The 16,323-nt window shown below is 54.5% G+C and overlaps 1 protein-coding gene across 2 annotated transcripts in view; it reads right to left on the bottom strand.

Annotated features, from left to right (window-relative positions):
- The window catches only part of Jdp2 (Jun dimerization protein 2), a 37,645-nt gene extending 24,713 nt beyond the window's left edge, over positions 1-12,932 (bottom strand). The window contains exons 1-2 of one of the 2 annotated variants that reach the window (XM_047541540.1): positions 12,692-12,932; positions 3,813-4,036 (exon numbers count right to left, since the gene is read on the bottom strand). In XM_047541540.1, coding sequence (XP_047397496.1) covers positions 3,813-4,013 — 201 coding nt within the window. In that variant the 5' untranslated portion in view covers positions 4,014-4,036; positions 12,692-12,932. Of the gene's footprint in view, positions 1-3,812; positions 4,037-12,368; positions 12,587-12,691 lie in introns of those variants that run through there. The other variant, XM_047541541.1, reaches the window with a different exon arrangement.
- Positions 12,933-16,323: the final 3,391 nt, after the last annotated feature.

The following is a 16,323-nucleotide window of genomic DNA, read 5'->3' as shown; positions in this document are numbered from 1 at the left end:
GGAACTGAACAGTCTGGTGGAAGTAAAATGGTGGAAGTAAAACAGTCTGGTGGAAGTCCCTGCCCTTGGGACCTAAACCCAGAACAGAGACTCAAACACAGGCAGTGTGAAGTGGGCCAGGTGCAAAGCAACAGGGAGTAGTGGGGCCTGCAGCAAAATAAAGACCTCCTGGTAGCACAGGCAGCTGCTCCTCAGCTCCCACATCTTGTTGCCTACAAGGCTAGAGTGGCCAGATATTCTGGTTTTATAAAAAAAAAAAAAAAAAAGTCCACATTTCCTAGCTTTCAAATATGGCAACTCACTCAGAGATAGAAGGAAGGAAGAAAGGGAGGGACCGATGGGATACTGTGGGCTGCATCTGCAGGCTGGTGACTGACCTTGGAATGACAGTTTATAACTTCTTTCCTGAAAGGTCATCCAGACCAGCCTCCTTTGAACCAGAAAGCCCCCTTCCAGAGCACTGCAGAGTTGCCTCGGGAGAAGGGAGTCTATCCAGCAGGTGAGTGTGCACTAAGTGTGCAAGGGTGTGGCCAAGTGTGCAAGAGTGGCCACAGCAGCAGATGACCTGGACCTCCCGGCCAGTAGGGACTGGTTTAGGAGTCCAAATTTAAGGAGCTATAGAACAAACAAGGAAGGAAGGAAAGGTCTAGAAACAACTAGAGAGCAAAGCTGTCTTGCAAAGGAATATTGGCAAAGAAAGAAGAGAGAGCCCAGAAAGAAGCAACAGCTCCAAAAGTCCCAAAGCCAGGGACAGAGTGTCCCCTGAGTCCCGGACCAACCAGCAGGATGAGCATCCTGCCTGTATTGACCCCATGGGGGCTTAACTTTTCCTCACAGGACTGATCACTGCCTGGTCTTCATCCTGCAGGGTAAAAGACTGCCCATCTACTACACAGAGTTCCAAGACAGGGATGCTGTCTCCTTTGTTCATGGTTCAGATTCCAGGGCTTGGCACACACGAGGCGCTTAGCAAATGGACCACAGGCAAGCAGTTGATACCAAAACAATTTAACGTTATGTCTCACAGAAAATAATCAGCACAATGCAGTGTATAGATCACAAACTTGCTACTTAACTTAATTCCTCTGGTTCTCTTTTACTGAACTCCTTCATGCACTTGGACAAGGCCCAGGAGATGACCTCTATGAGGCGGACAGCCCAAGAGTCTGCTGTGTCATGACTCCCTTGAGTGAGGCCCGGCCTGTGCTCTCTTGGGGTCTGGGAGACCACGAGGCCACAGAACCACAGGACTCAGTACCAAACAGGCCATGCCATCGAAATGGTCAAGTCTTCTGGGACCGGCCTTCTCAGCCAGATAGATCTCTGGTTAGAAGCCTGGAAAGGACTTAGGGGACATGGGAGGCCACAGCATTCGGTTAAAACTTGTCTCTAAAGTCAGACTGCTGGTTTCGCTTCCTGGCAGGTGACCTTGGACCTCTCTTAGCCTTGTCAACCTCAATCGAACATCACAACAACACAGGGTTCTTGTGTGAGATGAATGAGGTACTTCACACAGTGCTTGGTACACACCTGGTGCTTGGCTCAGGGACAGGGAGATATTGCTATGGTGACAGCAACACCTCCAACATCATCCAGACCCCAGTGCCGCTGCTGCCGGCAGCATGACCCTAAGTCACTGAACCTCCTCCCTAGACCTCAAAATCCTTCTGCCCAATACGGGGGTAACCTGGTCACCAGGATTGGGGGAGGAAGAAATGAGATCATGCGTGTTACGCTCTCAGCATGGGGCCTGCCTGGTACGTACTGAAGGTTTAATCGACGTGAGCTAGTACCTCATTATCATTCAAGAAACTTCGACTACAATGCCAACGTGAAAATCCACAAAGGGCAGTTTGCCACCTGCAGATAGATCTTCGGATGGGACCTTCATCAGCTGCAAGTTTCTCTCCCACCCACTTTGGGTACAACTGCTCCAAGAATGAGCTGCCCCGCCCCTGGGGCCTGACCTGGGAGGTGGATTCCCGGGGAGGACTGGTTGGCCCCGTGAGGTGCAGTCTCCTGGGCTCCATCTGCCTCTTCGCCCCCGCACTGCAGTCTGACAGCGAAGGAGCCAGCAAGAGGACATGCAAATATGCCCTAAAAACGGCTTGTTATTTTCACAGCCTGGATGGTACACGTCTGTGGGTGCCTGTGAGGACAGCGCGTCACTCTCAGGTACAGGGCATATGCCACCAGTTTGGGGGTGGCTGTGAAATGTAAAAATACCCAACCCAAATAAAGGTCTTTTCCAAAAAAGGAAGGTCCTCCAGGGCCTTTTGGGAAGGAGAGATGTGGAGACTCAGCCCCCACCCCCCGAGGCCTCATCCACCCCGCTCATGGCCACAGAGCCCCAGTTGCCACCACTCGGCCATAGCTGTGACAGCAATTGTACTAAGGGATGCCCCAGAAACAGCTGCTTTCAAGCTGTTTGGAGGGCTTGGGAGTGACTAGGAGCCACCGTCCTAGTAGGCACCCAGGAGGGACCTAGTCCAGGTGTCTTGAGCGCAGAAGGCCACAGCAGGGACCAGGCAGGGAGGTAGACAAAGGCAGCTGGCACTAACAAATGCAAAGTCATCAGTGTGAGTAGGGCCAAGGTCATGGGGTGGGGACTGTGGACAAGTGGAGAGAGGAAAAATGAAGTGGCCCTCGCTCTGCATGCCATTTAGCCACTGCCATGCCCCATAATTTTAAGCGAAAAATTTTTAAGTGAAATGTCGATTCAACGTACTTTGAAAGTGCAATACAGACCAAACAAAACACATCTGACAACCAGATCCAGCCCTCAAGGGGCCAGTCTGTCACCAGTGGCCATGCCCCCTAAAGCCTTTCTTTGCAATTTTTGTGGTATTCATTAGGAGAGAGCTGAACCTTAACTGGCAAACCAATGCAGCCCCCCCTATGCCCAGTGTCCACTCAGGAGCTCCTCTCTCCAGAACTTCCAGCCCTCCAGGTTCCGCTCTCTTCACCTCTCGCCAGGTGGTAGCTACTCTGCCAGGCCTCTAAAATGGGCTGCTGAGGCCCTTGCCAGGCAGGTCTTTGGACAAACCCCCAGCGGTAAGTAAGTGGGCAGGGCATGCACTACACTGATACTCAGTCACGCTGGGACTTCTCCTTCTCGCCAGTCCCGGGGGATAATTTTGCCCTTCTGCAAGTAAAGCCAGAGAGAGCTGCAGGTGCAGGGGATCTGGGGGTGGGGGGCGCTCCGTGGGCGAGTCCTTTGCAAACTCCACCTCAGGCAGATGATGCTTGGGACTGAGGCCATGCCCAGCTCTGGCAGCTGCTTGCAGACGGAGCTCACACCAGCCTTCTTTCAAGTTCACTCGCTCAGTCCCACACTGGGGCGGAAAGGGGTGAAGTTGAAGATGTTGCTGATGAAAACTCTCAAAGAGAGCTCAATATCAGTGTCCCCGTGTACAGCTTTTAAAACATGTGCACATTTCCATCGTCTCTGCTGGTCCTCCCAACACCCCAGAGAGATTGCCTAGATATTATTCATTATCATTATCATCATGCTTCTCTTGCCCCTGGAAAAAGCTGAGACAGATTAAGACTCCTATCCCAGTCGGGCGCCTCTCAAACTTTAATGTGTCCATGAATCCCAGGGGGAGCTTGTTAAAATGCAGATTCTGCCTTGGCAGGTCTGCGGTGAGGTCAATTCCCCAGGTAACAAGCCTGGAGCAGCATAGAAGCTACTGCTCGCCACACTCCAAACAGCGAGGCCGAGGTTCCACGGCGCAATGAGGGCCAGACCCCGGGCACAAAGCCAGGTCTCTTGCGCCTGAGCTGTACCTGGACTAATGGGGCTTGCTCACCTCACTTTTTACCGGTTGGGGCCGCTTGCCCAGTTTCACCTCCAGGAAGTGCAAGGGCGCGATCATGGCCCCGATGTTGCGGATGTCGGCGTACTTCAGCTCCTCCGCAGTCAGCGCCGAGCTGGGGAGTCCGGTGAGAGGGCCGAGCCCTGGCAGAGAGCCTGCGGTCACAGAAGGGTCGGGGATCTGCCCAGGCATCATAGCAGGAAGAGCGGCAGGCTGGCCTGGAGTGGGCAGAAGAAGCAGGACAGGGCAGTCACGCCTGGCCAGGACCCGCCCGTCTCTCACAGTGCTCTCCTGGATCCCTTGCCCTCTCGGGCATTCTTCCCGCCCACAAGTCCTTTCTATTATCAAGGGAAACTCAATCAACTAACTCATGCTGAGGTCACCATCCCTGGCACTGCCAGGGGCATTTGCCCTCTCGTTGGGTTTTTAAAGCGATGCTTAAGGCAGTTACAGGTAACATCTACCCAGCGTGCGCTCTGGGCTGGGACCCAATCCTTCCATCTGCCCTGGGAGGCTGGGCCAGAGCCCCTGGATGGCGGAAGAAGACAAAACTCAGAGAGAAAACTTGCTCAAGGTTGCACACGGTTAAAACTGGCAGGGCTGGGATTCACGTGGCAGTGGAGCGCCTCGGGAGAGGCAGCTTTAACGGTGGAAGCTCAGGCGCCTTCGCACCTGTTTAAGAGGGAGCTATTTTCGGCCTGGCATCGTGCCTCCCCTCGAATCACACAGCCTATTCTGCATACTCGTTAAGACACCCTGAATATGAAATGAGGCAACTCCAAGTCAGAGGTGAGTCTGACGTCTGTGAAGACGATTTGGAGGCAGAGGAGAGGGAAGTAGCTGGCAGGTGCTGTCCCAGGGGCCCCGGGTACCAGACAATTTTTCCGAGGTCTCTCCATGCCCAGAGCAAACACACAGACTCGCCCTGCTTGACCCAAGAGGTTGACGAGGGAAGAGACATGCAGGCATGAAGGAAGGACAGCAATGAGGCAGGTCAACACCAAGGGACTTGTTTCTGCCTTCCTTACACTGGGGAAGCTCACGGGTAAGAGACAGTCATTCTCTTGAAGCAAGCTCATCTGCCAATAAAGCCAGGCAAGTCCAGCCCCCGAGCAAATCCCCACCCTGCCTTCACCCCTCCACCGGTCCTGACAGCCTCCTATCGGCAGGGGCAGGCACGCCCGCCCACCCACGTGGAGGTCAGTGCAGCACTTCAAAGCAGCCTTGTTTCCTGGAAAGGAAGTCATTCCTCCCTTGTCCCACCTGTCTGCACTGGCCGGACTGTGAAATCAGTCTCCACTGTCACTGACATTCTCAGGGGAAATCTCCCTCCTGTCCTTCCATCCTCACATCTATGGTCTTTCGTGGAGAGGGATGCATTGGCAGCACAGGGGAGCCATGATGTTCCCTGGGCCACGCTGCCGTTGGGCAGAGTTCATGTACTCAGGTAGCCATGCTGTGTTGGGCTCTGTCTCACACACGAGTGACCCTGGAGGGTTACCCACAACCAACGGCCCTCCTTCAGGTTCTCAGATGGAGAACCCAAGAGAGGGGCACATCAGGGGGCCTGTCCTGGCCAGGGTGCAAACCACACTGTCCGTCTCTGTGTCATTTTCAAGGGAGAGATCTGGTCCCCATTCAAGCCCTGCGTCTTTTTTTTTTTTTTTTTTTTTTAATAGGTTCTGCACTCTGAGGGCAAAAGCATGTGAGTGATTTGCAACTTCAAACCACAAAGACTTCACAGGACATCACTTTGTTTAAAGACTGTACGCTTGCAATCCCAGCTGCTGGGGAGGCTGAAGCAGGAGAATCCCAAGGTTGAAGAAAAATCCTGTCTCAAAATAAAATAAAAAGGGCTGGGGACGTAGTTCAGCGGTAGGGTGCCCCAGGGTTCGATCCCCAGAGCTACCGAAAGAAAAGAAAAGAAAAAGAAAGGATGGTGGCACAGCCCTTGCACCCTCGGCACGCACGCAGCCCGTCCCCGAAACCCCACATACACACACACAGTCTCTGACTTGCACCGACACTGGTGTTTGGCACCCCCGGGCTCCTTCATTGAGCTCCGCCACCTCTTCGTCCCACACCTGGGCCCTTGGCCCCTCCTTTCCACCCCACATCCTTTCTCTCCCTTCTCAGCACCTAGTGTCCCCTGAGCCACCTCAGAAAAGGGCCTGAGACTCATTCACACCGAGTGACAGTCTCAGAGCTGGGGGAGGCCCTGTGCTCATCTAAACCACATCCTCATTTTGCACATGAGGAAACCGAAGCTCAGGTTAAATGACTTGCCCAAGGTCACACAGCCAGAGAAGGACAGAACCGAGCTAGACTCCTGGTCCCTGGACTTTAGGACCCTGCCCTTTTTTTCCCCCTCCTGGGGTTTAAGAGCTGTGGGATGCCTTCAGCTGGAGGAAGTGCCTTCCAGAAAATGCACTTCAGACAGGAACCCTGAATTGGGGATCGTTCTCTCGCCCAGAGGACGCTCTACTCTACCCACCACCGAGATCCAGCAGCCTAAGTGGGAGCCCGGACAGAAGCAGCCCCTGAGGCCTCCCATGCAGGGGTGCTGATGAACTATGATCCTCCCTAACCCCAAGGTGGGTCAGGGCCAATGGAAGGGCCACCCTCCACCCTCAAGAGCTGGGCCTGCACTGCAGACAGGGCTGAGGCTGCCACACCAGGAGGCAGCTCCGGGGCATGCTGGGTGAACTGCCTGTCCTCCCGTCCTCCTCTACGAGGGCCAGGGCCAGGACCCACCCACCTTGCCGGGGCCCAGCCATGCCACCACCTGGCAGGCGGAGAGATGATTTGGGGAACAGGCAGCAGTCGAGGATGGTTGTTGCCTGGGTGACCCCAGAGCCTGGCATCATTTCTGACACAGCAGGGGTGATGAAGAAATATTTCAAGGAACAAATGAATGAACGAATGAATGAATGAAACGACGAATGAATGAAACGAATTCAGAGCTGAGCAAACAAGTGAGGGGGGCCGGGATGTTTCTGGAAGCTTCGAAGCTCACCATCAGGCCATGATCTCACCTCCGGGTTATTCACTCCCACAGTAGACCCCCAAGAGAAATACTGCAGAGAGTCCCCATTCCCGCCTCAGCCACCCTGGGAGATGGAAGCCAGACCCTGCTCTGTTCCAGGAACGACAGGCTCTGTTTGGAGCTTCTGTTTATTTTCATACAGATGGTATAAATGAGACACTAACAAATGCTCCCAAGATACAATGAATTTTCTGCTACTGGGGAACCCCCAGAGGGGTAGCCAGCCCCTGGGAGTAGTGGCCCTATAAATTCTTGCCATTCCTGCTCTTGCGAACCCAACCCCGTAACAAGCCTCGCCCCGGGGACCAGGTACCACGCTCTCTTTTCGAGCAAAACTCTCCCAGTCTTTCCTAACCCTGCAAGGAAGCCCCTCGCTGCTCAGCTATAACCGCCAAGCCCTCAACGCACGCCATTCCTAGGAGACACCACAGCCTGATAGGCACCACAGCGAGAAGTCACTCAGCTGTCTCTGGCGGAGGGGGACAAGGTGGAGAGGCTGAGCCGCCGCCTTTCTAATTGGATCCTCATTAACTGCAAAGAGCTGGCTGGCGATCTAAGGCGCAGAGGCAGCTTGGGTGATTTGAAAAATAAAACAATTTGATGTGATTTAGGGATCTAGAAATAGGGGGTGGCAGTGGTGGCAGGAAACCAATAGCAGCGAGGAGGAACTTACCCACTTCAAGGAAGACACAGGAAAGATGACAAGAGGTGAAATCATCTCCCAGACGGGTTGTTCCATACGGAAACAATTTAGTGGGAAAAGGAGAACTACGCACTAAACACTTCAGGAGAGGAACCCAGAGTTTTCCCCTTCAGGGCTCAGGAGGTCTGAAAGGCCGATAAACACTGCCTTGACTCCTTGAGCAACTGGGATGCGTGAATAAAGAGCAAGCTCTGTACGTTGGCAAAACACCAAAACTGGGAAATGAGGTTTGTGCCTCAAAATATAGGCCTAGAATCCAAAGAGACTTTGGCAATTTGGGACACTGACCAGGAATAAGTTGGAAGCTAGCCAGTGAAGAAAAGCTGGGGAGTGCACCAATCCAAGATGAGCCCTGACAAACCAAGCACGAATAAGAAAGCGTTCAGGGGGTCACAGTGGACCCTAGGCTGTTGCTGAGCCTAAGACTTTGGCTGATTTGATGGAGCAGCTCCCTAAAATCCAGCTTAAATAAAACTGGGGCCAGATGGATCCAAAGGGAAAAAACTTGAGGAAAAGATCTGGTATCTATCTCTCTACCCAACTTCCTTGGGGACTTGTGGGGACACAGTGGGATGCTGCATTGCAGGAGCAGAAGAAAGAGCCATGAAGCATTTCAAGTCCAAAAATATCTACTGGGAGATATTAACATGAAAAATCACTGTGACATAAAGAATCAAGGGTAGAGGGAACAGATTCGGCTTTTCCCCCTTACGTGCGTCTCATTTACTACACGTAAAGCGATAAAGTATCTCAAGTCTTCTTTAATGGGAGTGTCTATAAATAACAGCCTGGCTTTCAGGGTCACATTTATAAAGGGATCTCCCGATTAAAAGTGCCCAACCAGCATCTTCATCTGGAATAACAAAAAACAGGTTGAAGAGAGAGGTTAAGGGAAACTCGGGAGCTGCCCTGTCAACTTTCTGTCTATAGAAACAAAGGCTTAAGGGAGGCTGGGAGAGTCCGGGTCTCTTTGGGAGGGTCAGCTCCCCTGCAGGCAAGGCTGGCGAGGCTGGCAAGGCTGGCAGCAGGGATGGGTGGTGACAGGCTCGAGGCTTGGTGCTAAGAGCCGGGGGGGGGGGGGGGGGGGGGGGGGGCGCAGAGGAGCGAGTGAGTTTACAGGCCAGCCCCAGGAGCAAGAGCGGGGCTGTCCTTCAAGCGCAAGGATTCTGCCACTGAGAACCAGCAAGAGGGGAGCAGGCGTCTTGGGAGCGGATCCTGGAAGATTCCCAGAAGGGAAGAGGATGCCAGGGTAGGAGTCCCCCACCGGGACAAAGAGGTGTCAGACCAGTGACCACAGAGCACAGGAAAAACCGCCCTCCCTTCTTGGAACCAAGGAACCGTGTGTGCTGCTCTCTCTGGAATCTGAATGATGCAGGTCATTCAACCTCCGACATCCAAGGAGGTCCAGAAGACGAGGAGCAAAAGGGTGCCCCAAGACTGGGAACAAGGGCAAACAGTCAAAGGCCCTCTTTGGAAGTTTGTCCCAAGCTCTGCAGGCAGGAGAGTCAGGACAGGTGAGAGGAGGAGCTGGAGAGGCAGATGGTCTAAGTGTGAATCCTTGATCTGCCCCTTACTAGCTGTGTGACCTAGGTCAAGTTCCCTAACCTCTCTGTTCCCTACTTTCCACAACTGTAAAGTTGTTTGCCCTGTAAGGCTACAGAGATGATTAAATTACTTGATACTTGGAATAGCACCTGCACGTGGTAAGCATGAAATCATTGTGGCCACAGGGCCTTCCTTCCTGCAGGGGCAGTAGAGCTAGATGACCCCTTAAGGTACCTTCTGGATTGTTCTCATTAACAGTAGTTAGTCTCCCTTTCCTACAGCTATGAAGCGGATTCTCTCCAGAGTATTATTCTCTGCTCTCCTACTTTCCAGCCCCAAACGCCAAGGTGGCAGGGCCATCCTGCATCCCCGTGCTAAACTACAGAATAGAAACAGCGCACCAGGCCAAGGCTGACCACGAAGGCACAGAAATGAGGCCCCGCGCCTGCACTCTGCCTCAGTTCTCCTCAGTTCCCTCCACGCTGCAGACCACGGCGCAGTTGCACAGGTCACTGGCCCTAAAGTAGGAGGAGCAGCAGGCTGGGGCTCCGGCCCCCTCCCGGAGCAGAGGCCAGCACCTTCTGCCTCCCTCAGCCCACTGCCTCTCGGTGCTGCTTGGAAGGGGTCGTTCCTCGGGCCTTCATAAGAAGAAAAACAAGGGTAGCTGGGGTCAGAAGCCACTGCATACTGGCAGGCATGATCCCTCATAGCTGTCCCAATCATGGAAGAATCCAGAAGCTTCCTCAGGGGATTCCTGCTCTTCCCTGGAGAACAGAGAAATGCTTCCAGTGAGGCCCTGCCTGTGGACACAATCCGCCTCATGTAGGTGCTCAATAAATGACATGAAATCATTCCCGCCAGCAATCTGTATCCCAGGACCTGAGGGGCTGGGAAGGCACAAGTTCTCACTCCTCTCTTCCTGCCTCACCCCAGCTCAGTTGCTTGGTGGCAAGGACGATGCAGGACAGAGGCAGGCACACAATGTGTGATAACTGCATTGGTCCTTTTTGTGAAAGCGTCACTGGCCAGCTGAAGCTTTGGCAATGGAGCTCTCTGACCAGACCCCATGGGCTGCAGCAGGAAAAGAGACTTTAAAAAAAAAATCTGAACCGGTGGGCTCTGGCCGGCCGCCCACAGCCAGTAAGAAGTGTAAAGAAACAGACTGCAAATTCCAAGCCTGGGTCACTAAGGCATTTGTCTCTGCTGAGTTCCGAGAGGCCAAACCACACACATACACACGCACACACACGAGTGTGCACACACATGCATGCACACACATACACACAGGCACACGGAGCTTGGCAGCCCCGAAGTTCCAGAGCTGGTAACACAAGCCACAGAACTGACTGCCAAGACAAGCAACAGAACGAGCCAGGCCCAGCTTCATTGGCCACCATACGCTGCATATGGCCCGGGACGCAGCCAAAACAGTGTTCTCACCCTCCTCAAAGGCATAGGAGACCCTCTGTTTCCAAACACACCTCCACAGAGCCTTAATTAAAGGAAAATGGAAAAATAATGTGCCTGCTGCTCTCCCCCTGCCCATATAGGTATGTGCACGCACATACCCACACACACTCACTCTATTTTTCTCTTCCTCCCATTTCAGTTTCAAACATAATTCATTCACATGGAAAAAAGCAAACTGCACCCTGCAGCGGAAAAGAATGTAGCTTGCCCTCAGCCCGGCTCTGATTGCTCAAGTGGAGCTGGGCTGAATGAACACCGAGCAGACCAGCCTGGAGGCTGCGTTGGGCCCCTGCTTTCCAGAGTGGATCCGGAAGCAGACAAGAGAAAGAGGAGCTCCCAGTGCCGCACAGGTAGCCCACGACAGAAGAGGCCCAGAGAGCCGGGCCCTGCAGAGGATGCTGAAGGCTGGAAAGATGCCCACACCTCCTGCAAGCAGGTCAGGGAGACGGTGAGAGATCCAGGCAGGCAGAGGAGTGTGTCCTGGAGGCTGCAGAAGCTGGCAGTGGGCCAGCGGGAAAGACTCTCATCTGAGCCTTTCCTAGGGGACACTGTCACCACTATGGACACATCTCCTTGGAGGTGGCTGATCCAACTAGGAGAAAAAACAGACGCCTCCACATCCAGGCCTTCCTACAATCCTTCAAATCACACAGCACCCAGCTCTTCAGGAAGATTCTGGAGCTGCCTGTACCTCTGAACCAGAGCCAAAGTAGAGGGGAAACAGAAGAGTCTTTGAGAAATCCATCCTCCCTGCTTTAAGCAAGGCAAAACCTCAACCACCCAGAGGCACGAGAATAGATCTCGCTTCTCTTCCCTGTAAAATCAGAGCCATGCTCACACCTGATACCTGGCTAAACTCTCCCCTAGAAACCTGCAAGAGGAGATAAGCTTTCCATTCAAGCTGCAGCCAGATTTGCTGGGAAGGGGGTGAAAGCAGAGGTGTCTTTTAAACCCCTCAGGGAAGGGAGGCTGGGGGAAAGAGAGAGGAACACAGTTCCTAGCAGGCTTTAAGGACAGCAGGTACCCAAACGTGGTTCAGACCTTCACAGCGTCTCCTGCTTCTCAAACTAAAACCTGGGGACAGCTGACCAGGATTCAGAGTGGAGTATACCCACCTATCCTGCACAAGCTCCTTCTGAGACACAGACCAGAACAGATCTGCCTTGAGGACCCTGGACAGGCCACTGATTCCTGGTGCCCCGAATGCCACTGAGGAGGTGGCACTCTGGGAAAGGGTCAGGCAATCTTGCAAACAGAGCTGACAGAAGGGATCGGTTGATTTCTTCCCACCAACCTTTCCATCTCTCACTCCACAGATGGCCCCTCCGTTCCTGCAAAAGATCCAAGGTTCCCTGGGCCTCCCAGCTCCTCCAGGGACCCAGGGAAAGCCTGGTTCTGCCAGCCCAAGGTGCAGGGGTCCAGTGGGTAGCCCAGCCTTGTATGAGGGGAGGAGCAGAAGAGAGCCTTCTAAACTGGGCTGGTTACCTAGAGAAGCCTGCTTCCCTCCTTATGTAAATGGGCATGGAAGACGGGGAAGCCCAAAGGGAACCCAGGTCACCCCGAGGTTCCCTCCTCACCCAGAATCCGGGAGCACTGGCCCTGACTGAAGCCCTCTCCATTGGATCGGAATCGGAGTCCTTTCAAAGCCCTCCTGGGAGACCTCCGGGAGGACACGACTTGCCAGCAGGTCCCTGTCATCCCCACCCCACGCCCCGCACCTCCTGGCCTTTCACCCTCCACCCCCACGGCCCGTCTGGTCTCGGAGGACAGTCTTCTCCCCACTCACCCCGCCTTCCCCGCCGCCCTAGGACAGCACCTCCCTGCAGACGGCCGGGGGAGGAGAGCGCGGGAGGGAGACGGAGGGAGCGCCCGGCTGCCCCGGGGCGGTGGGAGCCTGGCGTCCCGGGGCGGGAACGCACGGGAAGCCACCGGCTGCAGCGCCGGCGGCGAAGCTCGGGAGCCGCCCGGCGGGGCGCGGGTTCCGGGGCTCGCCGCGCTGCGCCCGCGCGGGGACGGCCGACCCAGGTGGCCGCGGCCGCGCGCCCCGCCCCGCCCCGCCCCGCCCGGCCCGGCCCGGCCCGGCCCGGCCCCGCGCGCCCTCGCACCCACCGTGCAGAAGCCGCGGGCGGAGGCGGCGCCCCCGGGGCCGGGGCCCGGCTGCAGGCGCCGTGCCCACTCCGCGCCGCTGCCGCCCGGCCGCGGAGCTCCGCCCGGTGCCCAGGCCCGTCCCGGCCCGGGAGCCGCCGCGGCGCCAGCCCCGCCGCCGCTGCAGCGTCCGCCGCCGCCAGCGCCCCCCGTCGCGGCCGCCGAGCGTCCCTCCCGCAGGCTGTGGCGGGCGGCGGGACGGGTTGCATCAGCCCCGGCTATATAGCGGCCCCTGGGCGGCGGGGAGGGGTCGGGAATGCGGAACCGGCGGAGCTGCCAGCTCCAGACGTCACAGGGGGACGGAGAGGAAGGGAAGGAGGGGACAGGGGAGGAGGGGGTGTGGATCCGGCGCTTCACACCCACTGACCTTCACCTCCCCCGCCGCCTCCGGCGCCCTCCTCCCGCCGCCGCTCGCGCTCCTCTGCCCGCAGGGGCGGCCGGGGCCCCGGCACGCCGGCCCGGGCTCCACCGCGGCCCCCGGCGCTCCCACCCCGCGGCTCCGGAGCGCGCGAGAAAGCAGGACACGGAGCGCGGTTATGTAAGAGCATCCCCCGCGCTCCGCCGCCCGGCTTCCACCCCCGGGACACTAGCGCGGCCCCGGGAGGCAGAAAGGAGAAGGCGGCCGTGGGACAAGTCAAAAGCCCCTTGGAGTAGAGCCTGTGTGGGACCATCTTCCGCAGTCCTCGGCGCTTTCCCCCAGACCCACAGGGAGAGGCGATTTCAGCACGGTTGCGTCCTTGGACACTTCAGGACCGAGTGGTGAGGAGGTGATCTTGCAAGCCTGTTTCGTTTTTCTGTGAAGGATGGGCAGAGATAAAGGCATTCAGGGGCCTCTTTGGGTACCCACTGGCCTCCTCAGCGCCCCTCAGTCCTGAGACCACTGTGTGCACGAGCTGGCCCTCCTGGAGGGCTGCCCCTGACACCACTGCTGTCTCTGTGGCTGGCCCAGTTTGGCCCCGGGCTTCTTGCCCTAGTCTACCAGGCTTCTCCTCTCCAGGAGCAGACAGCAGTGAACACACCAGCTCCTGCAGACTCCCAGTGGCCTTCTTCCCCAGCAGGACTTCATGACCAGCTGTCACGGGAGGCAAGGAGGAGTCAATGAGAAGAAATTTGGTCCAAAATCAATTGACTTTTATTTGATGCTAATCACACAAGTATTGTAGTTATCTTAACTCTAGTTACACCAATATCACACATTACTTAATCACTAAATTACTATAAGCCCCGAATAAGCAAGACTCACTCCTTACTGAGACCCGTTCCTAAGGTCCGCTCCTAAGTGACATCTCTTGAGTCGAAGGGCAGGCACTCCCAGAGGTTAATCAAGAAGACAACTCAGGAGACCTCGCTGGGGAACTCCCTCCTGCCAGAGTCCTGATCGCCAAAGACAGTTGGAAGGTGAAGGAGGACCGTGAGTGAGGTCAAGGCCTGCAGGCCGGGCTGGAGACGTCTTAGGCAGGATGCGCACAGGGCAGCTCTGAGGTCACCTCCACAGGAACGTCTTGGTCAGGAGGACGGATGTTCCAGCAAGCAACGAGCAAGTCAGTGAGTCTCCTCCAGGCTGGGTGCAGCACTGGCGTCATTGGTGTAAAACAGAGACTGGGGCTAGGCTCAACATGAGTCTTTATAACTCCTTTTTATCAGACCCTGCCAGCCAGGCTTGGTCAGGGGAAGTCAGTTATCTTACTGGGGTCAGTTGCATATGTCTCCAGCTTGGGGCAATGTCAGTCTTATCTTGAGGTAACATTACATCATCACATCATCACAGCACACATCACATCATTCGAGTTACTTTTTGCAAGTTACACAGCACATAAAATGTCACACATTTAATTTTGCTCCTTACACCATCTCCACTCCCACCTCCCACCCTCCTAGAGAGGTAGATGGTAGAGGAGATCCCAGAGGAAATGTTTAATCCATGGTGCCTTCCACTCTGCAAAGCTGAAACACAGAGCCCTCAGGCAAAAACAAGGCACCTGAGACTGGCACCCTCTCTGGCCTCTCCTGCCTCTAGGGTACCCAACCAGTCCCCTCCCTTTCTGCCTAAGCTAGATAGGGATGGCAATACTTATGCTCAGTGACGTTCAGCCTTTTTCTCAGAGTGATGACAGGTCATCACCCAAAGAAGAAAGGAAGTGAAAGAAACGGTTCATGCCTTGTTGGAGTGCAGATGCTCAGAGTGAAAGAAACAAGACTTGAGACCAGATGGGAGCATATGAGCCAAGCCCTGCATGCATGTCTCCCCAGTGTGGTGCGTGGGGGCTCCATTCTCCTTGTTTCCAGGGCACTGAAATCTTTCTGTACGAGAGAACTGGTCATATGGAAAGACAGGCCAAGTTCAGATGACATTGCCAGTCCATTTTCACCATCATAGTCAGCAACCTTCCTCCAACATTGAGGTAAGAAAGAAGAAAGTAAGGCCCTTAAAGAATACACATGGAATTAAAAAAAAAAAAAAAAAAAAAAAAAGAATACACATGGCCACTGAGCGGTAATTTGATAGTCTTGTGGAAGAACATGCCTCTCAACCTTAGAGAGGCCAGCTACACCTCTATTCCAGCACAGAGATCAAAGCTGGGTGCTGAAAAACTGCCCTGTGATGTTTCTCCCGCAAGACTAGGGTCTGGACATTTATATGGAAGAAAACACTGAACAGGGGCAACATGATTTTATGCGTCTTCTGCTGGGATTTTGAAAAAACTAAACTGATCTACATGCAGGGACTAATAATTGACGTGTGTGGTTACAGCCAAGCCTCTCCAGGGCCTACTTTGGCCCAGGGTAGAACCACTGGCAGTCCTGGGTCTTTGCTTACCCCACAAATTAAATATGCTGCAGGGGTGGCACCAAGGTGTGACTGGGTGGATATTATAACCCCCCCATTGGCTTATAATATCCGTTTAGTCTCCCCTGTTATTTGATATGGATGTTTTTCAATTTTATATAGGATGCTGTACAAACACAGCTCAGGGCCTCCCCTCCACCGCATTGCCCCCTACCAGGCCCCTCTGCGCAGCCACTGCCTCTAGGAGTGGCTGGAGGCAGAGGCCATAAACTGGCTCCTTTGTGCAGACATTAGCAGGCTTCTTCTCCCTGAGTTATCTGATGCAACGGATCTGCCTCTGGCTTTTAGGGACAGGCAGTGGCCCAGCCTAAGGCAGTTCAAATTTAGGTTTCTTGTCACTTGCAACTAGAAAAGTCCTCATTAAGACACCCAGCCCTGGCCGGTGGCTAATGGTAAGAGTAGAGAAGAGCCAAGCCAGGAAGGGGGAGACAGACAGTCCTCATTAACAAATGAGTGCCGCATCACTGACTCACTTGGACTAATTCGTTTTAAAGTTCAGTGAACATCAGGGAATCCCAAACTCTTTGCAAAGAAGGAAAAGCAAAATGATAAGACAAAATAATCAATTCCCCAGAACAGTTCCTCCAATATCAAAGGAGGAAGTGATCATTCAATCGACTCGTCTTTATACTAGTATTTACTGAAAATCCCTTATGCGCCATGAGGTACACAAAGTTTAAGTCATGGTTCCTCAACTGTCCCCACTTACCATGCTTTAGGAAGAATGATTTTAAAATGAATGAACAGC

Source organism: Sciurus carolinensis, chromosome 2, assembly GCF_902686445.1.
Source record: "Sciurus carolinensis chromosome 2, mSciCar1.2, whole genome shotgun sequence".
Classification (NCBI taxonomy): Eukaryota; Metazoa; Chordata; class Mammalia; order Rodentia; family Sciuridae; genus Sciurus; species Sciurus carolinensis.
This window is presented reverse-complemented; position numbering and strand designations above follow the sequence as displayed.